Source organism: Oncorhynchus keta, chromosome 23 (genome assembly GCF_023373465.1).
Source record: "Oncorhynchus keta strain PuntledgeMale-10-30-2019 chromosome 23, Oket_V2, whole genome shotgun sequence".
In the NCBI taxonomy this organism is placed as follows: Eukaryota; Metazoa; Chordata; class Actinopteri; order Salmoniformes; family Salmonidae; genus Oncorhynchus; species Oncorhynchus keta.
In genome coordinates this window covers 41,798,411-41,824,658 of record NC_068443.1, presented here as the reverse complement: position 1 = coordinate 41,824,658, position 26,248 = coordinate 41,798,411, and the positions used below count along the sequence as shown (strand labels likewise).

The 26,248-nt window shown below is 44.8% G+C and overlaps 1 protein-coding gene across 1 annotated transcript in view; it reads left to right on the top strand.

The window, feature by feature from the left end:
* LOC118402350 (uncharacterized) overlaps positions 1-26,248 on the top strand; it is a 66,363-nt gene that overhangs the window by 3,958 nt on the left and 36,157 nt on the right. Inside the window, exons 9-38 of the mRNA XM_052477365.1 lie at positions 4,554-4,657; positions 5,306-5,471; positions 5,782-5,955; positions 6,219-6,371; positions 7,036-7,180; positions 9,574-9,732; positions 11,477-11,595; positions 11,792-12,052; positions 12,272-12,427; positions 12,614-12,798; positions 13,023-13,205; positions 13,428-13,519; positions 13,810-13,979; positions 14,360-14,516; positions 14,845-14,924; positions 15,132-15,312; positions 15,419-15,574; positions 15,681-15,814; positions 16,111-16,269; positions 16,832-17,012; positions 17,204-17,415; positions 17,621-17,809; positions 18,327-18,469; positions 18,623-18,782; positions 22,493-22,576; positions 22,835-22,972; positions 24,770-24,886; positions 24,992-25,084; positions 25,237-25,460; positions 25,926-26,131. Of these exons, the coding sequence (XP_052333325.1) occupies positions 4,554-4,657; positions 5,306-5,471; positions 5,782-5,955; positions 6,219-6,371; positions 7,036-7,180; positions 9,574-9,732; positions 11,477-11,595; positions 11,792-12,052; positions 12,272-12,427; positions 12,614-12,798; positions 13,023-13,205; positions 13,428-13,519; positions 13,810-13,979; positions 14,360-14,516; positions 14,845-14,924; positions 15,132-15,312; positions 15,419-15,574; positions 15,681-15,814; positions 16,111-16,269; positions 16,832-17,012; positions 17,204-17,415; positions 17,621-17,809; positions 18,327-18,469; positions 18,623-18,782; positions 22,493-22,576; positions 22,835-22,972; positions 24,770-24,886; positions 24,992-25,084; positions 25,237-25,460; positions 25,926-26,131 (4,681 nt within the window). The remainder of the gene's footprint in view (positions 1-4,553; positions 4,658-5,305; positions 5,472-5,781; positions 5,956-6,218; positions 6,372-7,035; positions 7,181-9,573; positions 9,733-11,476; positions 11,596-11,791; positions 12,053-12,271; positions 12,428-12,613; positions 12,799-13,022; positions 13,206-13,427; positions 13,520-13,809; positions 13,980-14,359; positions 14,517-14,844; positions 14,925-15,131; positions 15,313-15,418; positions 15,575-15,680; positions 15,815-16,110; positions 16,270-16,831; positions 17,013-17,203; positions 17,416-17,620; positions 17,810-18,326; positions 18,470-18,622; positions 18,783-22,492; positions 22,577-22,834; positions 22,973-24,769; positions 24,887-24,991; positions 25,085-25,236; positions 25,461-25,925; positions 26,132-26,248) is intronic.

Here is a 26,248-nt window from a genome sequence, read left to right as displayed (position 1 = left end):
TGTAGAGCAGTGGTCACCAAACTTTTCTAAGTCAAGATCACTTTCGCAGTCGAAAAGCACGCTAAGATCTACTGCTCAGATTTTTTTTATTTTTTTACATTAACCTCACAGAAACAGTTTTGTAGGAATGAGGTTTGGGCTGTAGGCCTAATACACATCACAGCATATTGGCTATATGATTGGCCTGCCAATGTTGTTAATCAGACCATATTGTATTTCAAAACCCGAGCTTTGATAACAAAATAGATCAGTTGGTTCAGCACGTGTGAGGCACTGTGGAGCATGAATTGAAATCGTTTGCTTTTTTATTTTGCTGGACTGATGGTACCTGCATCTGATGGGCGGCGAGGTCAAGTCACCACGTCAGTGATCTTCAGGTCAAAAAGTCGGAAGAGTTTCCCACTTGGAATTCGAGTTGGATGACCGTTCAAAACGTTTTTTCCTAGAAGATCGGCCAGTTGGAATAAATGTCAGGAATGTCAGTCAGGAATAAATGTCAGTTGGCTTAGCAAGCGTTCAGAGGCTGAGACACCAGGTGCGGTAGAGAGAGGGAGAGGGAGAGGGAGGGGAGAGGGAGAGGGAGAGGGAGAGGGAGAGGGAGAGAGAGAGAGAGAGAGAGAGAGAGAGAGAGAGAGAGAGAGAGAGAGAGATGGGAGAATTAGAGGGAGCATACTTAAGTTCACACAGGACACCATATAAGACAGGAGAATTTCACCAGATAGGACAGACTGACCCTGGGCCCAGGCACATTGACTATTGGAGCTTAGATACTGGAGGCTGAGACAGGGGGGTCGGGGGACACTGTGGCCCTGTTCGACGATACACCCGGACAGGGCCAACCAGGCAGGATATAACCCCACCCACTTTGCCAAAGCAGAGCCCCCACACCACTAAAGGGATATCAACAGACCACCAACTTACTACGCTGAGACAAGGCTGAGAATAGCCCACAAAGATCTCCTCCACCGCACGAGTCCGAGGCGGCTTAAAACCAGACAGGAAGATCACGTCAGTGACTCAATCCCTCCTAGGGACGGCATGGAAAAGCACTAGTGAAACAGGGTCTCAGAGGCAGAGAATCCAAGTGCAGAGAGGGGAGCCGGCCAGGCAGAGACACCAAGGGCGGTTTGTCACTCCGGTGCCTTGCCGTTCACCTTCGCACCCCCAGGCCAGACTAAATCAAATCAAAACAAATGGATTTATATAGCCCTTCGTACATCAGCTGATATCTCAAAGTGCTGTACAGAAACCCAGCCTAAAACCCCAAACAGCAAACAATGCAGGTGTAGAAGCACAGTGGCTAGGAAAAACTCCCTAGAAAGGCCAAAACCTAGGAAGAAACCTAGAGAGGAACCAGGCTATGTGGGGTGGCCAGTCCTCTTCTGGCAGTGACTACACTCAATCATAGGACCTACTGAAGAGATGAATCTTCAGTAAAGACTTAAAGGTCGAGACCAAGTTTGCGTCTCTCACATGGATATGCAGACCATTCCATAAAAATTGAGCTCTATAGGAGAAAGCCCTGCCTCCAGCTTGTTTGCTTAGAAATTGTAGGGACAATAAGGAGTCCTGGGTCTTGTGAAAGTAGTGTACGTGTATTTACAGCATGTACCACAGGAACAAATCGGAGAGATAGGAGCAAGCCCATGTAATGCTATGTAGGTTAGCAGTAAAACCTTGAAATCAGCCCTAGCCTTTACAGGAAGCCAGTATAGAGAGGCTAGCATTGGAGTAATATGATTGAAATGGTTCTAGTCAAGATTATAGCACTAGCTGAAGTTAATTTAGTGCTTTATCCGGGTAGCCTGAGAATAGAGCATTGCTGTAGTCTAATCTAGAAGTGACAAAAGCATGGATTATCTTTTCTGCATTATTTTTGGACAAAAAGTTTAGGATATTTCGCAGTGTTACGAAGATAGAAAAATGCTGCCATTAAAATATTCTTGATATGTTCGTCAAAAGAGAGATCAGAGTCCAGAGTAACGCTGAGGTCTTTCAGTTTTATTTGAGACGACTGTACAACCATCAGATTAATTGTCAGATCAAACAGCAGATCTCTAGGGATCTAGAACTAGCATCTCTGTTTTGTCAGAGTGTAAAAGTAAAACATTTTCCGCCATCCACTTCCTTATGTCTGAAACACAGGCTTCCAAGGGTAGACAAATTTGGGGCTTCCCCATGTTTCCTAAAAATGTACAGCTGTGTGTTGTCCGCATAGCAGTGAAAGTTGACATTGTTTTCCCGAATGACATCACCAAGAGATAGAATAAGTAGTGAAAACAATAGTGGTCCTAAAACGGAACCCCGAAACGTACAATTGATTTGTCAGAGGACAAACCATCCACAGAGACTAAATTATATGTTTCCGACGAACTGATATCTTTCCGACAGATAAGATCTAAATAGGCAAGAACTTTTCCATGTAGAGTAGACCAATTAGGGTTTCTAATCTCTCCAAAAGAATGGTGATCAAGTGGGGTCAAAAGCGGCACTAAGGTCTAAGAGCACGAGGACAGATGTAGAGCCTTGGTCTGACGCCATTAAAAGGTCATTTACTACCTTCACGAGTGCCGTCTCAGTACTATGATGGGGTCTAAAACCAGACCAGAGTGTTTCGTATACATTATCTGTCTTCAGGAAGACAGTGAGTTGCTGCGCTTTTTCAACCCAAAAAAAATGGAGGAAAGGGAGATTCGATTTAGGTGATAGTTTGGTTTTTTCAGGAGAGGCTTTCTTACTGCCACTTTTAGTGAGTTTGGTACACATTCGGAGGATAGGGAGCCATTTATTGTGTTCAACATAGGAGGGGCAAGCACAGGAAGTAGCTATTTCAGTAGTTTAGTTGGAATAGGGTCCAGTAGACAGCTGGAAGATTTAGATGCCATGACTATTTTCGTGAATGTGTCAAGAGATACAGGATTACAAAACTTGAGTGTCTCCATTGATCCTCGGTTCTCACAGTTCGGTGCAGACTCAGGACAAGTGAGTTTTGGAGAAATACTCAGATTCAAAGAGGAGTCCTTCATTTGCTTTCTAATGACCAGGATCTTTTCGTTGAAGAAGTTTGTGAATTCATCACTGCTGAAGTGAAGGCCATCCTTACTTGTGGAATGCTGCTTTTTAGTTAGCTTTGCGACAGTATACATTTTGGGGGGATTGTTTTATTCTCCTCAATCAGGTTGGGAAAGTATGTTGACCAAGCAGCCGTGAGGGCTCTTTGTTTTTGCACGGTACTGTCTTTCCAAGCTAGTCGGAAGACTTCCAGTTTGGTGCAGCACCATTTACGTTCCAATTTACAGATATTTTCTGTATACCAGGGAACTAATTTCTTGTTTTTTGTTTTTAGAGGTGCGACTGCATCTACGGTATTACGCAATGTTACATTTAGATCCTCGGTTAGGTGGTTAACAGATTTTTCCTTGGGCAGGTGGAGGGAGTCTGTCAGGGCATCTAGGAGTCTTTGGGTCGTCTGAGAATTCATTTTGCGGCTTTTGAGAAGTCTTGGTTGGGGTTTGAGCAGATTATTTGTTGCGATTTCAAACGTAATAAGATGATGGTATGATAGTCCAGGATTATGAGAAAAAAACATTTAGAACTAAACAACATCATAAATCATTATTATACCATTATTTGTCTTCATTGAGTAAAGATATATACGTTCCCCTGTAAGGAACCTATGAGCGATGGTTTCATACAACGCTTCAGACAAACATCTGTATTTATTTACCACAAAGTCACTAATGTTTACGCCACATGTTGTGAGGCAAGAATGACAGCTGGTCCCAAGGATAGAAGGATACACTTGTTTTCATTGATTAAATACTCTCTTTACTTTAACATTTTGGGTTACATTTATCATATAATTATGGCAATGCCAACACTGTAGCGATGTAATAAACCAAATGTAATACATATAATTAAGTACTCCAAGGTTATATTTACTTGCATAAAGGTGAAAAATCCCTTCCCAAGTTCAGAGGTCGTTCCTTCAGTAGTGTGTTCCCTGCCAAACCAAATTTGGCTTGTTTGTGTTTGTGTGCTGTGGTTTGGCTCTCCCTGGGACCTTTCCCTCTTTTTCCTCAGCTCTTACACAGGAGCTCAGTCAAACCCAATCTGGCAATCGTCATGACTACCTGTTTAGATAGGGGTGGGCATTTAAAAAGGGGCCAACCTGGCATCCTGTCAGCCCCTCTCGCTCTCTCTCTTTGAAATGATGATTACTTTTTGGCTATCAGATGATTGATAAAATCAATGAGACTGGTTCTGTTTTGGGTCTGTCGCTGTCCCGCTCTTATGAAATCATAACCCTGGCTGCAGCTTCCCAAATTTAGGCATGTTAATTGGAAGTTCCCTGTCGTATGGTCATTCAGTTTCAAAAAGTTGTATTTTCATGAGATTTAGCACAAAGAAATTTAAAGGAAGGAGGGATTTTTGACATGTATTGGGATGCTACATTTATGTCAATAATGCTCCAGACAATTCTTTAAGTTCAGGAAAAACATTATTATTCAGGAAAAACATTTCATATTTCATATTGTCTTCCCTGTATGTAGGTGTCAGAGCTGTTCCTGCACTTGGCCTTTCAACTGAGAGCCCTGTCCCTGCCTCAGCTCAGAACACTGTGGCACGACGCCTCCTTCAAGTGCCGTAACGACTGGTCAGTTCCCTTCAGCCACTGTTCTCTCCTAAATGTATCCTGGGTTGTGTTATGTAGGGCACACTATAAAAAAAATGCTTTGCCGTGTAAAATGTACACATGTGTTCTTCGTGGACAGTACCTCCCGTTTTCATTCGGTTTCAAAACGTTTCCTCCCTACTGAACACGGCCCTACAATATACTGACTGGGCTGATTCTTGTCAAGCCTTGTACCAGCGTTTTAATGCAATAGAGGCAGTGGAACGCTTATTTATGGTTTCCCTAATGAGAAAAATACACAGCTCTGGGGCAGGGTATGGACAGAGAGGAGTCTGTCTGTGGGACAGCAGCCATCTTTGCGTCTATAGCTCCTCCCTGAAACAACTTGCTAGTCATCCCCAGGTTGATTGAAACTACAGGCAAAATCAAAACGGTGTCCTCTCTGCCATATTCTTCGATGTAGCTGAGATTAGTTTCATTGTTCTTTAGTCACGAAGCGCTTCCGTTATGACTCACCCAAGGACACTGGACATATCGTGTATATCAATGAAATGACGCTTTTGATGAATCATTATTTAGAAAGTCCCCCTGAAGTGGGAATATGTGACTGAATCGGTGCTGTCCATTCCCGGAAGTTGATTACTCTGTTGACTGTGCTCGTCGTTGCAGGCAGCCTCTCTTGGACGGCCTACCAGCGTGTGGCTCAGAGGAATGCATCGCCCTCTTAACAGACCTCATCCGGGACGAGGAGATAGAGCAGGAGCGGGCCCACTCTTTCCTCACCACCATCGCCCTCATCCCTCACCCCTCACCACACATCGTCGGCTCCGTCAACGTACGTAGGTCTGAAGGGACGTTCTGTGGGGATATTGACTTTGGGTTGAACAAAAACAGAGGTTTAGATACTGTACCGATTTTATTATATTGAATGATATGGCTGAGAATGTTCAACATAGGTGTTCGACATATGATTCAAAATCGTCGCGGGAAACTCAACCGACACCTTTACTCCGCGACACTGTTGAGGTCCCATCCAACAACGCGTGCTTTGGCGTCACCCATTAAACACATAACCAGAGATAAACATACAAACATAATGGGCCCATAGTATAAGGCCGTTGTTATTCCCTCTCCTTTTCTCTCAGGCGTTGCTGAAGACACCTGAGGTATGGACCAAGGCCCTGTTGACTGGTTCTTCCCTGGTCCACCTGCTATGTCGGAGGAGCCAGTCTCCCTGTAGTCTCATCCCCCAGGTCCAGAGCTTCATACAGGCACTGAAAGACACCCTGGGAGAGGGCTGTGGAGGAGACAAAACAGAGGTACCCAGACACAGAATTAGATTTGACTCCATATACACAGATTATGATTGAGTGCTGGTATTGGAGTTTTTATCACCGTCTGGTGATTATGCTGTATTTAAAATGTGATATTACAGTGTGTATTGCGTGGTTCATACTTGACCTGGCTCCTGAACCTGAGCATCTCAATGGCTGCTGCTTCTGCTGATGATGATAAAGATAGCAGCAATAAGCAGGATGATGATGATGATGATGATGATGTAAAGTGATGATTCATCCTACAGCTGCTCTACGCATTGAAAGCAGTGGGAAATGCAGGCTTGGCTGCTTCAGCTCTCATCCCTCAGCTAAACCTCTGTATACAGAGCCATTCCACCCCTCTGGAGCTGAGACTCACTGCCCTACAAGCTTTCAGACGCATCCCCTGCAATGCTGACGTGAGTAGGATGGCAGATAATGGTCACGTTTCTAGGGATAACCTCTGGGATCGAACTGAACTTTAAAACAAAGAACTGTTTTCCCTCACTTCAAGGTTTAGAAATAGGATTTTGTTTTCTTCTGGAGCCTGGTTTGTGTTGAATTGGAATAAGCTGAGAAACCGTGTCTCACGGAATAAAGCCTTGATTGATTTAATCATTTCAAGTAGCAGAGGTCCCATGGAAGGGACAAGACAATACTTTACTGTCCAAGAGGACTTTGCAGTTCAAACATGATTTGACTTGAATACATTTGACTTGAATACATTTGACTTGAATACATTTGACTTGAATTGTGTGAAATATCCTGTACTAAAACAATTCAGTCGGTATACTGTTCATACCACAGGAGGTTGGTTGCACCTTAATTTGGAAGGATGGGCCCGTGGGAATGACTGGAGGGAAGTAAGTGGAATGGTAGCAAATACATATTTTCTGTGTGTTTGGTGCCATTCCATTCGCGCCGTTCCGGCCATTATTATGAGCCGTCCTCCCCTCAGCAGCCTCCTGTGGTTCATTCTGTAATCAGAAGGATCTCTTCACGTGGATTCACGCTGACGTTGTGGGGATATTGAGGTGACCTCGGGGCGAGGGGTCTGTGACTGACCGCTCTTTGCTTCTCCAGAGGGGGTCTGTGCTGCGGCTCTACCGTGACCACCAGGAGGAGGTGGAGGTCAGGATCGCTGCATACCAGCAGATAATGCACTGCCCTGACCCCGAAGTGCTTCGAGCAGTGAAGACGACTCTGAGCCATGAGACCTCCAGCCAAGGTTTGGGAAAAAAGGGTTCCAAAAGGGTTCTTCGGCGCTCCCCCATAGGGACTTTTTGGTTCCACGTAGAACCCTTTAGGGTTCCATGTAGAATCCTCATACGATTCTATTTTAGGTCCTAGATTGCACCAGTGCTTCATTTGTAAATTGCAAGGTGCCGGAACAAAACGTGAGCCAGAGAGGAGAGTGACTTAGGAGACTCTGTGGTCCTGGAAAGCATGAAAAATAAATCACCTTTATAATAAAGAGGGAGGGAGAGGGAGAGGGAGAGAGAGAGAGAGAGAGAGAGGGAGAGGGAGAGAGGAGAGAGGGAGGGAGAGAGGAGGGAGAGAGGGAGAGAGGAGGGGAGGGAGAGAGAGAGAGAGGGAGAGGGAGAGGAGGGAGAGGGAGGGAGGGGAGAGAGAGAGGGAGAGAGGGAGGGGAGAGGGAGGGAGAGGGAGAGGAGGGAGAGAGAGGGAGAGGGAGGGAGAGGGAGAGGGAGAGGGAGGGAGAGAGAGAGAGAGAGAGGAGGGAGGGAGGGAGAGGGAGAGGGAGAGGAGAGAGAGGGAGAGAGAGGGGAGAAAGAGAGAGAGGAGGGAGAGGGAGGAGGGAGGGAGAGGGAGAGAGGGAGAGAGAGGGAGAGGGGAGGGAGGCATTGCATGGATTATCATCGCGTTTGCGTACTAGCATAGAGGAGAAGCATAGAGGAGAAGCATAGAGGAGAAGCATAGAGGAGAAGCATAGAGGAGAAGCATAGAGGAGAAGCATAGAGGAGAAGCATAGAGGAGAAGCATAGAGGAGAAGCATAGAGGAGAAGCATAGAGGGAGAAGCATAGAGGAGAAGCATAGAGGAGAAGCATAGAGGGAGAAGCATAGAGGAGAAGCATAGAGGAGAAGCATAGAGGAGAAGCATAGAGGAGAAGCATAGAGGAGAAGCATAGAGAGAGGGAGAGGGGAGGGAGAGGGAGAGGGAGAGGAGAGAGAGGGAGAGAGAGGGAGGGGAGGGAGAGGGAGGGAGAGGGAGAGAGGGGGGAGGGAGGGAGGGAGAGGAGAGAGGGAGAGGGAGAGAGAGAGGGAGAGAGAGAGAGAGAGGGAGGGAGGAGAGAGGGAGAGGGAGGGAGAGAGAGGGAGAGAGGGAGAGGAGGGAGGGAGGGAGAGGGAGAGGGAGGGAGAGGGAGAGAGAGAGGGAGGGAGGAGGGAGGGAGAGGAGAGAGAGAGGGAGAGGGGAGGGAGGGAGAGGGAGAGGGAGGGAGAGAGGGGGAGAGGGAGGGAGAGGGAGAGGGAGAGGGAGAGGGAGAGAGAGGGAGAGGAGAGGGAGGGGAGAGAGAGAGGGAGGGGAGAGAGAGGGAGGAGAGAGAGAGAGAGAGGAGAGGGAGGGAGGGAGATGGAGAGGAGAAGCATACAGGGAGAAGGGAGGGAGAGGGAGAGAGAGAGAGGGGAGAGGGAGAGAGAGAGAGAGGAGAGGGAGAGGGAGGGTGAGAGAGGGAGAGGGAGGGAGAGGGAGAGGGAGAGGGAGAGGGAGAGAGAGGGAGAGGGAGGGAGGGGGAGGGAGAAGGAGAGAGAGGGGGAGGGAGAGAGGGAGGGAGAGGGAGAGAGAGAGAGGGAGAGAGAGGGAGAGAGAGAGAGGGAGAGAGAGGGAGAGAGAGGGAGGGAGAGAGAGGGGAGAGGGAGAGGGAGGGAGAGGGAGAGAGAGGGAGGGAGAGAGAGGGAGAGAGAGGGAGGGAGAGAGAGGGAGAGGGAGAGAGGGAGAGGGAGAGAGAGATCATAGAAAGTGAACCACGTTCTAGCTCTGTGAGAGATACACAGTAATGGCCACTCGTTGGTCTATATGGGCGACAATGTTAACCATACCTTAAACCCTGGGCGGGCCCAACACAAATCAATTCTTATAATATCAGGCACATTTTCACATGACATTTTTTTGGGAGCAGCCAGGAGAGGAGTCAACTTGAATGAACTCTGATTGCTTTTATTCACATTTTTACATTGCAAAAAGTGAAGATAATTGTTCATGCTACAAGAGGTACCGGATTCTGGCAAATGGGTTCCTGAACTAAACAGTCCAAAACTGAGAGGTGCCAGATCCTGTTCTGGCAGGATGCTGCTCAAATTAAGAACTGGATAGCACATTTTTTTCTAAAAGTGTAGTCTAGACCCTTCAGTTTTTGCAAATCTGTAAGGTGGAAGCAATATGTTAAAAGCTCCACCTCTACACCGCTTATACCTATACAGACCCTTCAGAACCACAAACATTGATGGTGTAGGGCCAAAGAGCAGAGATAGGGAGCAAATTGGCATCAGCCATACAGGTTCACTTACTCTGAGAGATTCTAAATGACTCCACCTACACATCCTACAAGTAAGATGTTATGCTGATTGATATATTGATGATTGCTTTTGAATTTCATTCTCAGTGGGCTCTTTTGTGTGGAGTCACCTGACCCAGGTCCTGAGAACTGAGGACCCCGTGAAGCAGGCCCTGATGGAGGCACTGCCTGATGACATCATCACCAAAGACTTTGAGGCTGAACCCTGGAAATACTCGTCTTATTCAGACTACACTACAGACTCAGGTAATTTACATTAAGTTCCTCTTATTACAGTGCCTTTTAGAAAGTATTCACACCCTTGACTTTTTTTCCACATTCTGGTGTGTTTATAGCCTGAATTTAAAATGTGTTGAATTGAGATTTTGTGTCACTGTCCTACACACAATATCCCATAAGATCAAAGTGGAATTTTGTTTTTAGAAATGTTTACAAATGAATAATAAAATGTAAAGCTGAAATGTCTTGAGTCAATAAGTGTTCAACCTCTTTGCCTTGGCAAGCCTAAATACATCCAGGAGTACAATTCTGCTTAACAAGTCACATAATAAGTTGCATGGACTCACTCTGTGTGCAATAATAGTATTTAACATGATGAATGACTACCTCATCTCTGTTATCCACACATGCAATTATCTGTATGGTGCCTCAGTTGAGCAGCGGATTTCAAACACAGATTCAACCACAAAGACCAGGGAGGTTTTCCAACGCCTCGCAAAGAAGGGCACCTATTGGTAGATGGGTATAAAAAAAGCAGGCATTGAATATCCCTTTGAGCATGGTGAAGTTATTAACTACACTTGGGTATGGATGGCGTATCAATACACCCAGTCACTACAAAAGAGATAGGCGTCCTTCCTAACCTTCCTTGTCGGAGAGGAAGGAAACCGCTCAGGGATTTCACCATGAGGTCAAAGGTGACTTTAAAACAGTTACAGAGTGTAATGGCTGTGATAGGAGAACATGGAGGATGGATCAACAACATTGTAGTTACTCCACAATACCAAACTAAATGGCAGAGTGACAAGAAGGAAGCCTGTACAGTATAAGAATATTACAAAACATGCATCCTGTTTGCAATAAGGCACTAAAGTAAAACTGCAAAAAATATGGCGAACAAATTAACTTTATGTCCTGGATCCAAAGCGTTATGTTTGGAGCAAGTACAACACAATACTTCACTGAGTACCAATCTTTATATTTTCAACATAGTGGTGGCTGTATCATGTTATGGGTATGCTTGTCATGGGCAAGGACTAGGGAGTTATTTAGGATAAAAATACATGGAATAGAGCTAAGCACTGGCAAAATCCTAGTGGAAAACCTGGTTCAGTCTGCTTTCCAACAGACACTGGGAGACAAATTCACCTTTCAGAAAGACAATAACCTAAGACACAAGGCCAAATATACACTGGGGTTGCTTACCAAGACGACATTGAATGTTCCTGAGTGGCCTAGTTACAGTTTTGACATAAATCGTCTTGAAAATCTATGTACCCAGAAAGACTCACAGCTGTAATCACTGCCAAAGGTGATTCTAACATGTATAGAGATAAAATAGAGATATTTCTCTATTTCATTTTCAATAAATTTGCAAAAATGTCTAAAAACATGATTTCACTTTGTGATTATGGGGCATTGTGTGTAGATGGGTGAGAATATATATATATATTTTTTTTTAAATCCATTTTGATTTCAGGCTGTAACACAACAAAATGTGAATTAGGTCAAGGGGTATGAATACTTTCTGAAGGCACTGTACCTGTGTGGTAACATCAACAACATTGCATGAATGTGCTAATATGGTTCACACATATGTTATAATGTACAGCAAGTTACCCGTGAAAGGGTATCTTTTGTCTTTTTACGATAACCCTCTTCAGTTACTCGCAGTGATAGTTGTTTCAGAAGTGATTACATTTTGCACTTGGTTGTCCTTTTTGAAGAGCAAAATAATACAGGAAGTGTTTTTTTTTTTGTTGTGTCTCAGGATTTGGAGTTGCAAATATGGAGGCAGCCTTGGTTTTCTCTTCCAAGTCCGTTGTGCCGCGCTATGCCATGGCTAACCTGACCGTCTACATCCACGGAAGAGCTTTCAATCTGCTTGAGGTGAGTGGCTCGATCATATCTCATCGTTTTCATTCTGTGAGCAACTGAATACGTTTTTTTGAAGGGAATCTTCTGCTTTTCCCCAATGCTCGGAAGCGTTGAATCACCGAGAGAGCATATCTGAGGACCAGGCGCTGTATGTGAATCAAATCAAATGGACAACGGGAAATCAAATTGCCTTTGCTCTCCTCCACAGGTCGATCTTCGCGTGGAAAACATTGAACCTCTTCTGAAACACATTTTTGGCCACAAATCAACTTCTCCTGATGAGGAGCCGACAACTCGGGAGGAAGAGGACGATGGAAAGATGTCTCCGAGGAAGGAGAGAAGACGAAGAAAAGCAGGGGAAGGAAATAAAGGACAGATAAAGGAGCGGAGAAGGAGACAAGCTGGGGAAAGAGACAGCTCTGGTTGTTCACCTAGTAACTACGGTTACCTCAGCCAGGCCAGGACTATGGTGAGACTTTCACAGCAATGTTTAACCATTGCTACATTCATTAGCCTGTCTAAGCCTAGCTAGCCTATGAGCCAATTCTATTTTTGCACGTTTAAGTTAGAGAATTACATTAGGAGATGACCAACATCTGATGGTTTCATAGTGTAGCCTAAATAATGGGTCACTTCCCTCCGATTGTAGATGTAAATAGCTTCTCAATGATTGATGTTTTTATTGTAGTTCTCAGGAGGGAGACTGGAGGAGGCCAGACCACGTTGTTGGCTTGGTGTCAAAGTGTTTGGGAATGAGTTGAGCGTGGTGACCTGTGCTGACCTCTACTCTCAGATAAAGGAGCTGTCACTCAGTATGGCCGGGCTTGCCGTCAGACTGCTGAAGGTATGTGATTGTGACCTCTGACCTCTGCGATAGTGGTGCTGTGGGACTCATACAGGGTAGGACTCCATATGATAATCTCAGAGGAATGTAGTTTGATGAAATCCTTTGTAATATCTTTCTAGTCTGTTACCTTTAAGCAAATCTCATACGCATTAGTTTCATGTTTTCCTCTTCTTGGTATAATAGGGTCAGGAGGTGCAGCTCCACCACAGGGCAGTGTTGATGACAGAGGAGTTGGTCCTGCCCTCTCTGTCAGGCTTACCCATTAGATTGGGCATCAACATGACCTCCCTCCTCTCCCTGCACCTCAAGGGCAGTGCCAACTACAGAGACTGGTCCCACTTCTCACTGGCAGGTCACATCAAGCCCAAGTAAGTTGGTATCCATTTTGGATCTGACGGCCTCCTCATTTTCTTATTCCTGGTTCGTGTTTCACCAATGACTGTGTTTCAGCCAAGCAGCGATCACCACTTAGTGGCATACTAAGTATTTGAAATAATAATGTCATTTTTGTGAAGATCTCTGTACTTTTTGCACACTGTGGGAATGTCCCTCAGTTTCGTTCCCATATAATGGTATTTTTCTCTTCCCACAGTGCCTATGTGGGCCTGTCGGCCCGGATGGGGGTGGATGGGGGCCTGGGTCGGGCTGGGGTGGAGTGGGCCACAGAGCTCAGGACCTCCAGCAGTCTGGATGGGAGTGTGCATCTCCAGGAGGGCCACGGCCTGAGAGTGGCCCTCAACACACCTGAAGACCTCATGGATATAGTCTCTCTCAGGTGAGAGGACCTGTGACTAGTGTTCTTGCTGAAAGAACACTGCTGTTATTTTACATTTTCATTTTTAGACAAGCACACACATTATCTTCAGTAAATGTAACTTTTCTAGTTGTATTCGTTGGTTAGGTAACTAGGTTGGGGCCAAAACCACATTCCATTTAGCCAAATGAAATTCCAATTCAATGACTTGATTGATTTTCAATGTCTCCCTGCGTGCCACAGCTCCAGAATGTACCATGTAAACGGAGACCACCGAGAGGAGATGAGAGGCTCCAAGAGTCGTGTGGAGAGGACCACCTGCACGCCAAAGGCCTGTGAGTTCATCCCAGCAAAGCTCAAGGGTGGTATCTAAGGTCAAGGCTGGAAATGTCCAAGTCCTTACTGGAAATAATTGTGTGTAATTAGACTATTTATGCAAAGATTCTAGTGTCATGCCGTATGTGGATGTAAAGTAAGTTCCTTTCGGATGAAATAACTCAACGATATTAGTTGATCTGAGACCAGTATTTATCGCCAATGCTTGCCTAGATTCTATCTTAAAGATGTCCACTATTTTGTATATTGAAGTAAGAGGATGAGCAGCCATTTTGTCATTCTCTCCCAGGGTCTAAGATGGTGGGGTGGCAGCTGTGCTCCAATGTCTCCTACCCTTTATCCTCTACGGGGCTTACCTTCCTCCCTCCCGGCCCTGTGCACCTCTCCCTCAGGCTACTGAAGCTAGACAGAGGCCTTCATCAGTACCTACTAGAGGCAGCATACTCTCTGTTGACGCAGGTACTGTCAATCCAACCTATTCATCTGCTAAACGTCCTGCTGATTGTCCTGCTCTGTTAAAAGATAATAACACTTTGTTAACCTTGGGCACGGGTGCCATGACAACTACACAGACCTGTGTTCAAATAGTATTTGAGATTTCAATATGTGCTTCATTGAGCTTGCCTGGCACAATGGAACAAATGGAGTAGTCCCAAAAGTGGAAACCCAGCCTATCTGGCCCACTCAAATGCAAAATATTATTTGAACCCAGGTCTGCAATTACTATACATTATTCCACCACATTATTCCAACACATTATTACCAGAAATTATAGCATCTGTAATGGAAAGGCAATTCATATAAGTGATGAATGATCATGTTGTTCCTCTATGTTTCAGAGTGGCTCCTGGCTCCCCAGAGAGGCCTCCCTCCACCTCCTCCTGGCCACCCCCCAGTCCTCCATCCCCAGGGACATGTCTCTGGACTTGGCCCTCAGCCCCCACCACAGGCTGCTCCTCAAGATGACCCACCCACTTAAGACCCTCACCATCCAGGGTAGGGAACTAGATTCAGCGTATTTAAACAGATCATTGCTATTTTCATCCTCTTCCAGGGTCAACCTTAGGGAACGAGTTCAGACCTGGGTTCAAGTAGTATTTGAAATATTTCAAGTGCTTCAGCTTCGCTTGTTTGGCACAATCAAACTCGTAGAATGGTCGCAAAAGTGATAATTATACCCATCTGGCAGGCTCAAGCAAACGATTTAAAGTATGCGAAACATTTCCATTTCTATTTGAACCCAGTTCTGAACGAGATACAATGATCTTAAACTGACTTGACTTTGCGATTGCAAAACTTGACACCAATGGGGTTGTTTTGTCAGGGCAACTTGACCAAGTGAGGAACATATGGACCGGTCAACTTGAGCTTCTGATCGACAACGTTCATCAGTATTACATCATGGTAAGGAGGAGCCTGGGAGATTTTGTTGTCTTGTGGCGCATCCTGAATCAACCATTAACATTTTTTCAAGTTTCAAGTTTTAATGTCATGGGCACGAGTGCAGTGAAATGCCTTGCAAGCTCTAAACCCAACAATGCAGGTATCAAAGTAAACAATGCGGTTGTCACTATCAATGTTTATATCACATGGTACATTTGGTTACCACAGGGACTGATTGACTCCCAGACCCTCCTCTCAGAGCAAAGGCTGCGTTATCATCTAGAGGCCAAAGTGGGTGCGGAAAGCCTTCCCATGATCCTCTCTGCTAATGTCACTCGTGGACTGGGCAGAAAGACCAGCCTGTCTGCCACTCTGAAGAATGTGTTCAGAGAAGCTGCCTCCTTCTCAGGTTATAGACTATTGAATACTTGATCCAATACTGTCTATTGAGTGTTTTATAAGCCTGTTACTGTAAAGTCATAGTAAAGCCATCATTATTGGTTGGCTATCCACAGTGGTTTTGGAGAGGAGGCTGGATGATGGGCGGAGACAGTACTCAGTGGAGGCGGAGCTCCTTCTGCCTGGAGTGGTGGGCAGCAGGATTCTAGGGCTGATGGAGCAGAAGGGCCCACTGTGGAGCTCTGCACTGAGGCTCAAATACGGCCTACGAGGTGAGTGGTACTTTGCCATGCAGCCTCTCTAAGGCACACGGTGGAGCTCCGGTCTGAAAGCCACTATCTGTCACTTTGGGGTTTGCTTAACTTTGACCTTCCACAGAGGACTCCCGACACTTGCGTCAGGAGTGCCACACGTCCCAGAGCCTGAGGAGTGACAGGGAGCCCAACCAGACGTACCGCATGAGGGCTGAACACGAGTTCTACTGCTCTACCACAGCCCACATCAACCACAAGGTAACCATTGGTAACCGCAAGGACGTGTTTAATATCACACTGTGTTTTAGGTTTGTTCGAATTGTTACCTCATAGGCTTACAGTACCTGGTTGGGCAGGACTCAAATGTTTAGGCGCTTTCATTCATTATCTGTTGTTAATGGTGTTGCAAACATTATGCTCTGACCGAGCCATTGGAGCCATGCACCATCTACTCACTAGTTACTCAAGTTGTCAAAGGATAGGAATAGAATAGAATAGACTAGAATAGGATCCTTTCCTCTCACCACTCATCCTATCCCTCTCTATTCTTCCAGGTGCAGCTGAGACACGAGGAGAGTCCCAGCCACACCAAGTCCAGTGTGGATGTGAGCTATGGGAAACACTGGGACGAGATCAACAACAAGCACCGCCTCCTCCTCAGCCAGTCCTTCAGGAACCAGTCCAGACACAACCTTACCAGCTATGCCCTGGAGGTACACACCACAGGTTTATCTCTATTGATCTACTATCTAGTACGTCTAGTTCTATGACTGTGGTATAGGATAGGGTAAGTAATCCTTCTCACCCCCCCCCCCTAAAAAGATTTAGATGCACTATTGTAAAGTGGCTGTTCCACTGTGTCATATGACTGTAAGGTATAAGAGATCTTAAATGTAAATGTAATGTAATGTATAGGATCTTGTGATATGATATCATCAGGCTTACCATAATGAATACAGCAAGTAACATACTGCATTGTTTGCGCCCTGGAGATAGAAATAGTGATAATAGAAGTTGTGCTATCTCTATCTATCGTATCTATCATCTCTTATTCTCTACCTCAATCATCAGGGGACAATTTAACGCAATTAATGACAATTGAGAGTTTCTGCCATCTAGAGTAGTCGAGTGATAAATGCCTCGTGTTTTTGGTGTGTTTGTACTTTGAGATTATGAGCGGCTTGTCCTTGGGCAGGTCTCTTATGTACATTCAGCAATAACAAACAAACTATGTAATTCACCACTATACAATATGCCACCCAACGTTTCCTCCAGTTCAGTCTGCAGGTCCCTGACAAGCGGCTGAACTACAAGACCCAGCTCATGCACTCTCACCTGAGGCAGAGGGGGGCCGAGAGCAGCACCCACCTCAAAGTGAACTACAACGACCAGATGCCTCTGGTGGCCGGACTACACTGGAAAGACACCTCCAAAGCCATGTTCAGAAATTGGGAAGGTAATGAAAGATTTGAAGGGCATTATTTGCTGTCGTATGCAAAGTCATGTGTGTGTGTGTGTCTCTATGCGTGGCCGTCCGCATGTGTAACTGTGTGTGTGTCTCTATGCGTGGCCGTCCGCATGTGTAACTGTGAGTGTGTCTCTATGCGTGGCCGTCCGCATGTGTAACTGTGAGTGTGCTGTCTCCAGGTATGTTCAACATGGACACTCCCTGGCTCTACATGCACACCACGCACAAGCTGAGTCAGCCCCAGCGCCACACCTACCAGTTGACCTCTGAACTCACTGCCCGCAAGTGGCTGACTGTCCGTAGCCTCGTGCTGGAGGGCTATTACAGAGACAGAAGCAAGGACAGAGAGGCCCGCCTACACCTCTACACACCCGCTGTCACATACCTCAAAGTATGAAGCTTCCTGCTAGTCTCTGACATATTCAACAATAGCATTTATATCAAAGCAAAGGGATACCTTACTGGACTGGCTACATCTCTAGACACAGTCATCAAGTTTGGGCCATACCTGTATTCGCCAGTTCTTGTGAGAAAAGGTTCCATGTAGAAACCCATACCCTAAGAGCGATTTTTGTGCCGGCTCTGTTGTGTTCCAGGCAGTTGGCTGGGTTATGGTGGCTAAACAGGGTCTGAAGGCCTCCTGCACCATCAGCTCTGTGTGGAGCCCTGCCGTGAGGGGAGACCTCTCCCTGGAGAACAGCAAGCAGGGCAGGACCCTGCAGCTGGCCTCCAGCTATGGCAAACACAACCTCAGCCTCACCGCAGGACTCACTACCCTGGACAAGGTAGGCGGAGAGGATGAAGTGTGAGGATTAGCATGTGCACTGTGTGCGTACAGTAAGTGAGTAAAGCTCGATAGTGTCACATGCTAATTTGTTTTTGGCAGTTATCAACCAGTCATATTTTCTGGGCAATCATTTGTTGATTTATGGTTGACGATTCAGGAGGGCAGAGGAGGCTGGTGGGCGGTGCTATAGGAGGACGGGCTCATTGTCGTGGCTGGAATGGAATGGTATCAAACACATCAAACATATGGAAACCACATTTGACTCCGCTCCCTTTATTTCATTCCAGACATTACAATGAGGCTGTCCTCCTATAGCTCCTCCCACCAGCCTCCACTGAAGGAGGGGTGAGGCTTGAAATGAACACCATTTCACAGGGATTAAGTTAGCTAGTGTCATACAAGAAGAATTGACAGTCATCAACCACTCATATTTTTTAGCAATCTTTTTTTAAGCTACAGTTTTTGGGGGGCATGTCTAACATAAGCACATCACCATGGCGTATGACTCATTGCAGAATTTAAGGAAGAGGATGGTGATGATGAAGATGACCTTATCAGAGCCCAAACGCCCGTCTATGGAGTTGGAGTTAGAGGGTGGAGTGGAGGAGCTCAGGAAGGACAAACAGATTTATCAGAAGAGAGCGTTGCTACTCCTTCGGTATGTATCCACTTACTGGTGCTCTTTATGAGTGTGATTGAATATAACTTGATGATAAGAATGGTGATGAGGATGAAGAATGATGGTTAAATTGCATTGTAAATCCTGACAAAAAAAATAAAGTTATAATTCCCCCTCCCATCCCGTTAACAGACAGCCGTTCCAGAACTTTCTACAGAGCCTCCTTCTCCAGGAGACTTTCACCGTCGACCTCCACAAGGGCCTTTACATCCTGGAATCCAAAGCCCATCTCTATAGCAACAGAGAAATCATTCATACTCTCACCCTGGGATACCAGCAACCCAGTCCTTTTGTGAGTCCAGGACCACTTGTGTTTCTGGGCCCATATTCACAAAGGTCTCAGAGTAGAAGTGCTGATCTAGGATCAGGTCCTACTAATGTCAATATAATCATATGGTTATTCCTGACTTTGTAGTTATTTAAATGTATTTAGGTACACCTTCCCATTCTAAATCAACCAGTATTAATATTAATGACTTTAAATCATTTGGACCTTTATGATAACATTGTGTCACCAGTAGGAGTAGTAACACCGATGATGGTAACACCCATGAGAAATGTTAGGTTATTGAGGATTTTCTTAAGTGGAGGCCACAGATGGTCAAATGTAAGTGTAACAGTATAGCTTCCGTCCCTCTCCTCGCCTCAACCTGGGCTTGAACCAGGGACCCTATGCACACATCAACTGACACCCACGAAGCATCATTACCCATCGCGCCACAAAAGCCACGGCCCTTGCAGAGCAAGGGGAGCAACTACTCCAAGGCCTCAGAGCGAGTGACGTCACCGATTGGAACGCTATGAGCGCGCACCACCGCTAACTAGCTAGCCATTTCACATCAGTTACATAAGGTCATTAACTTTTTAAAAATGATTTACTAAAGTGATATGATGAATCATTCTGCTCACATTGTTATTTCCCTTCATTTAAATTGAGCAACACGAAAGTGACACTTTGGATTTAGACACCAAATGATCAATGGAATCCTCAATTTGAAGACATACTAAAAGGGTGTGATTAGCTAATCATTTTATTGAACATATACCCCTCCCCCGATAACAGTTTTCCACTGGAGGGAATGCTCGAGGTACTTGTGATTTTGAAGGCGTTGACAACGATGACATAAAACTGAAGGACAGACATTATACTAGTAAAAAATAAGTATTTTAATAGCCTTCTTTGTTTCTATTGATTTATACAATATATTAAATCATTTTGTTCACTTTTTAGCCTTCAAAATTTTATTTATTTTACTAGGCAAGTCAGTTAAGAACAAATTCTTATTTTCAATGACGGCCTAGGAACAGTGGGTTAACTGCCTGTTCAGGGGCAGAACGACTGATTTGTACCTTGTCAGCTCGGGGATTTGAACTTGCAACCTTTCGGTTACTAGTCCAACGCTCTAATCACTAGGCTACCCTGCCGCCCCAAATAATAAACACGGTCAGGTCCAAAATGATTGGCAGTCATGATAAAGATGAGCAAGAAGAGACTGTATAAAATAAATCATACAAATACTGAGGTATATTGTATGCAAAAAAAATACATGAAAATTGGATCGAGGACTTTTTTAACTGACCACCCACAGAGGGTCCCCATGAATGGGGCCCTCGCTGATGAACTGACCCTGAACACAGGGGTGTGTCCCAGGGGTGTGTCCTTTCACCCTGGTTGTTCTCTATCTACACTAACGAGACGAAGAGCAGAGGAAACAATGTAAGCCTTCTTAAGTACACGGATGACGTGGCTCTGGTAGGAATCTTTTTAAAAGATGCTACGTCAGATGGGGACTAAACAGACCAACAACCTTCAAGAATGGTGCCCGGTCAAGTTTCCTCCACATCAATGTGGAAAAGACAAAGGCGCTGATCATCAATGGCAACAACTGTCCCCAATCACTCTCTCTGAACGACCAACCAGTAGAGGTGGTTGAGTGTTTTAAATACCTAGGGACATAAAATGATAACAGGCTGAGTTTTACAGAGAATGCAGAGTGTGTATTTTAAAAAGCAAGGCAACGTCTGTTCTTAATCAGGAAATTAAAGGGGTTTGGGGTCAACCAGGATGTTCTGGAGAGGGTGTACAGCAGCTTGGTGGGGAGCATCCTCATCCTCAATATGACAGTCTGGTCATCTGAGTGTGAGGAGCAAAAGCAAACTGACCAGAATAGTAAGCACAGCCGGCAAAGTAATTGGTCGACCCACAGGCACATTTGAGTAGTCTGTTCCACGAGGCAACCAGAAAGAAGACACTGGCTGTCGTTGGCGACCCCCCCACCACCATCTACACCCTCAGTTGGAGAGGCTTCCCTCTGGCCGGAGCTTCATAATGCCCATGGCCAAGAAGAACGTGTTCAAACATTCATTCGTTCCTTGTGCTGTTGGACTACTAAATGCAAGGTAAATTGTATCGGTATATGTACTAATCCATCTAGTGCAGTTGAGACTGTGTTCGTTTGTGAGTGAATGTATTAATGTCCTCTATGTTGTTAGTGTATGCAACATGATGGACTGACTGGTTTAAATGGGTATGACGTGAGAAGGTATGTGTGTGTGATTCTTTTAATGGAAGGTGATGCCAAAGCAATATGTCCTTCCTGGATGGACAATGAAGTTTTATTCTATTCTGTTATTTTATACTAATATAATTTCTCAGACAACGAGATTTTGTTTACCAAGTAATATATGTTTAAAGATAGGGGTCAAAATGATTGGCTCCCCCGTTTCAATATCTTGAGATGAGATGAGAGAACACATTGGGAGGGTTCTTGTACCATTCTTCCAGACAGAATTTCCCCAGATCCTTGATGTCCTTCGTTTGTGCTTTACAGTCTACCCTCTTTAATTCGAACCGCATGTTTTCAATGGAGGGTCAAGTCCGGAGACTTGCTGAAATGTTGATCATGTGGTCAGTTAACTTACGGCTGGCTTAGATTCAGCCTCCTGACAGAGGCAACTAAAATGTCCTGGTACTGGGTAAAGTTCATAATGCCGTTGACCTTAGAAAGGGCCCCGGGACCAGTGGATGCAAAATATTGAAACAGGTGTGCCAATAACCTTGACCCTTATCTTTTTGAGAATTTTGTTCTTTTACTTGTTAAATAAAATATATTTCTCTGAGTAATTGTATTTGCACAAAATAACATAATTTCCCCTCTTTTGGGGGGAATACAATGTAGCTGTAAGGATCGACGCTGGTCGAGACGAGAAGCAGGTACAGGGAGTGAACGTATAATTATCAACGGACATGGAACAGGACAGGATAGCGTCTGGCCATTAAACACATAATGACATTAATGCAGACACAGGGAACAGACGGGGGAGCAGACAGTTATAGACGGGACAATCGACAAAGGGAAGGAGTCCATGTGAGTCCAAAGAGCGCTGCTGCGCGTAATGATGGTGACAGGTGCGCGTAATGAAGGGCAACCCGGTGCCCTCGAGCGCCAGAGAGGGAGAGCGGGAGCAGGCGTGACAGGCGCTCAGTATTTGCATTATGTATTTTATACAGTCTTTCTTGCTCATCTTTATCAAATGTGCAAATAATTGACTGACTGACTGTAGATATCTCTAAATCCCCAAAATATCACTATAACTCTACACATCACTACTGGGACAAGCCAATTTGCCTACCCTAACAACTGCATAAACATAAAGTGCTGCAGTATAACCAACTTGGATTATTGTCATTGGTAAACAGTTCAATACAAAACAGAAACATGCACGAGGTGTAACTAGTTGCTATTTTAAAGTGCTTTTTCACGTTTGCAAAGGCAAGGGACGCAAAATGCCGCCGCAAATTCAAGAACGACCCTTATTCATTTATGATCTAAAAATCTAAACGGATTCTGGATCAGCACGCCTAGTCCGAGACGCTCGTTGAATACAAGCCCCGAATTGCTATAGGAAAGGTTAATACAACAGTCATTAGTCAATCTTTCTCAGTGATGTTGTCTTCTATTGGTATCTTCTATTGGTATCTTCTATTTGTATCTTCTGCAGGTGTGTTCCTCCTTGACCCACCCGTTCGGCTATGACGTCATCCCTCCAGACTCTGAAGTGTGTGTCACAATGTTTAGCAATCAGGTAGGGTGATTGATACACATCACATTTCAAGACATCAACACAAAACCTCTGGTACAGTCTGTTTTGATAAAAACAATGGTACGTTAAATGACTAAATTGAATTTCAGTCTACAAAAAACAGGCTTGTAGCAGAGCACATGTGGAGAATGAGTTGGTAGCACTGTACTTAAGTCCAATTGTATGTCTGCTATACCCATAGAGATCCTGTGGGTGAAAAAGTTCTCTATAAAATCCTATGGCCGCCATATTTCTCTACAGACGCAGAGGGAGGTGCGAGGGAGTGTTCGGATCGGGAAGAAGGACAGACTGACGTTCCTTGGACAAATTCAGTTGAACCCCTCAAATTTATCTCAGCATAGGGTCAAAGTTCGAGCCAACCTCACCCACCTACTCCAGGTAAGGTAGATTCTATAAGAGGGACATTAAATAATATAAAGAGTATAATATATAATTATAATATAATATACAGTACCAGTCAAAGTTTGGACACAGTTTGGACAGTCAAAGTTTGTAGAATAATAGTGAAGACATCAACACTATGAAATAACACATATGGAATCAGGTAGTAACCAAAAAAGTGTTAAACAAATCAAAATATATTTTATATTCTTCAAATTAGCCACCCTTTGCCTTGATGACAGCTTGGTTACTACATGATTCCATATGTGTTATTTCAAAGTTTTGATGTCTTCACAATTATTCTACAATGTAGATAAAATAGTAAAAAAAATAAAGAAAAACCCTTGAATGTTGTGTCCAAACGTTTGATTGGTACTGTATTCCATTGAGCAGTGTTATTAAGGGCTAGGTTTTGATGAATAAAGAAGTTGTGGGTGTGTCCAGGCTTGGCCCCTCACTGGCCAATCAGAACGTGCTCCATTGCGAAATATGTGGTTGCTTCAACTGTCTTTTATGTATTGCCGAGGAATCAACTCCAATTCCAATTTTAGTCTGTTATAGTTTGTTAAATAGCTTACAGAAACGAAATAACAAAATGTAGACCTATCTTTGCGAAATAGGTTAGCTTGAACCCATTAGCAGTCCACAATGTTCTAAGTAATTGCATGGCTTCAATAGCATTCACACTGATATAGGGTCCAGGCCTACTGTAAATTGCATTATGGCTGAGCATGGACATGCCAGACATGGTCAATAAGCAAGATTGAAGTAATTATTGATAAGCCCTAAAAAGAGAATGAATAATTCTAATGAAATGCTAAACAACAACAACAACAACTTGGCTATGTCGCACCCTTTTTTAGGTGTGGGGGGGTCATGTAGTGGATCATGTAGTGACCAATAAAGTGTTAAACAAATCTAAATAGATTTTAGATTCTTCAAAGTAGCCACCCTTTGCCTTGATGACAGCTTTGCACACGCTTGGCATTCTCTCAACCAGCTTCACCTGGAATGCCATGCCAACAGTCTTGAAGGAGTTCCCACATATGCTGGGCACTTGTTGCCTGCTTGTTCTTCACCCTGTGGTCCAACTCATCCCAAACCATCTCAATTGGGTTGAGGTTGGGTGATTGTGGAGGCCAGGACATCTGATGCAGCACTCCATCACACTCCTTCTTGGTCAAATAGCCCTTACACAGCCTGGAGGTGTGTTGGGTCATTGTCCTGTTGAAGAAAAAATGATAGTCCCACAAAGCTCAAACTAGATGGGATGGTGTATTTCTGCAGAATGCTGTGGTAGCCATGCTGGTTAAGTGTGCCTTGAATTCTAAATAAGTCTGAAGACAGTGTCACCAGCAAAGCCCCCCACACCATCGCACCTCCTCCTCCATGATTCACAGTGGGAACCACACATACAGAGATCATCCGTTCACCTACTCTGCGTCTCACGAAGACACAGCGGTTGGAAGCAAAAATCGAAAATATGAACTCATTAGACCAAAGGACTGATCTCCACTGTTCTAATGTCCATTGTTCGTGTTTCTTGGCCAAAGCAAGAATCTTCTTCTTATTGGTGTCCTTAAGTAGTGGTTTCTATGCAGCAATTCGACCACCTGAAATATTTCCACCCCACCAGTTTTCACATGACGAAATTGCAAACGAATGTCTTTTGACACGAGTGCCGCCTTAACACCAGCCCAAAATAGAGCCCCATACAGAGCATTCTGAAAGGAAGGGAGACAAGGAGAGGAAAAAACTATTGTGATGGACCCATGACTTTCTTAGCTATTTCAGTTGAAGCTCCCTTCATCGGCCATACTGGAAGGAGATGTGTCCTGGAATCCTAACAATAACAGTGTGTTTGATTACCTAGTGAGAGGCAAAGTAGGAATCAACCGGCAGGAGTGTCAGGTAAGAGTAACTATTCATTCACAACTTAAATACAAAATATAGCTTATTTATGATTACAGCACTTATCAATCATTAACCATGTGTGTTTTTTTTTTCCTCCATCAGTTTTCTGCTCATCTGAATGGCTCATCAGACAGAATTGGTCTGTATTCCTCGCTCACACATCCCTTCCAATCCAAGATCCTTAAAACATTGGAGGTGGGTTGCTCATGTGCTTTTTCAAAGGTTGACAATTGAATCCCTTCATTGACGAGGTACATATAACATTTTAAAAAACATGTCGCTTTTTTGTTTTTTTTGGTCAGCGTATCTCGTGGTTTCTAATGGGTTTACTTTTTTGTATTCTCCAGGCCCGGCTCACTGCATACACTTCTATGGTGGACGGCAGAGTGAGCAGCTCTCTGTGTGTGAGGGCTGATGGGAAGGACAGAGCCCTGCTGGAGGCCCAGCTCTCCCACTCCCTACAGAGAGACACCAGAGCCCTGAGTCTACATCTGACCCTGCTCCAGACTCTATTACCTACTACAGCCACTCAGCTGCACCTCAACATGTCTGCCAACATGTCCTCAGATAGGTGAGTGCATTCTCACTAAATCAAATCAAATGTTATTGGCCACATACGCATGGTTAACAGATGTTACTGCAGGTAACATCGGAGCTTGTGCTTCTAGCTCCGACAGTGCAGTAATATCTAACAATATATACCTAATACACACAAATCTAAGTATAGGAATGGAATTAAGAATATATAAATACCAGTCTATCAAGTAGCTACATACAGTGTGTACTTAGGACAGGTCTGTGCTTCTACACCTGCATTGTTTGCTGTTTGGGGTTTTAGGCTGGGTTTCTGTACAGCACTTTGAGATATCAGCTGATGTACGAAGGGCTATGTAAATACATTTGATTTGATTTGGTCTGTCTGTCTTAGCCACAGTTTTGCTGTATCCCTCCACATGCTTTCCCACTCTGTATCCTAATTGTAATCGTTCGTAGTACCTCCATACCTTCTCATCTCTCCCTGTCTATCTCCTTCCAGATTCTCCATGCATGGTGCCTATGACCAGGGAGGGGAGGTCCTGCAGGCCCAGGTGGCTGGCTCATTGGAGCACTCCCCTGGTTCCCCGTGGCTCCGGATGGCAGTCAACGGCAGCCTGAGTCACTCCTTACCCAGCCTCACTGCTCTGCCTCCTGCCCTGAGTCTGGAAGGAGCCCTGGCTGGGCAGTCAGACTGGCTCACTGAAGGTATGGATCTATTTGACATAAGAAGTGATTGAGACTCATTCATCTGGTCTTGTCTCGAGAAGTGCCATGGTGAACCCAGGTTTGTGTATTTTCCATGTTAATGCTGTATAAATGGTG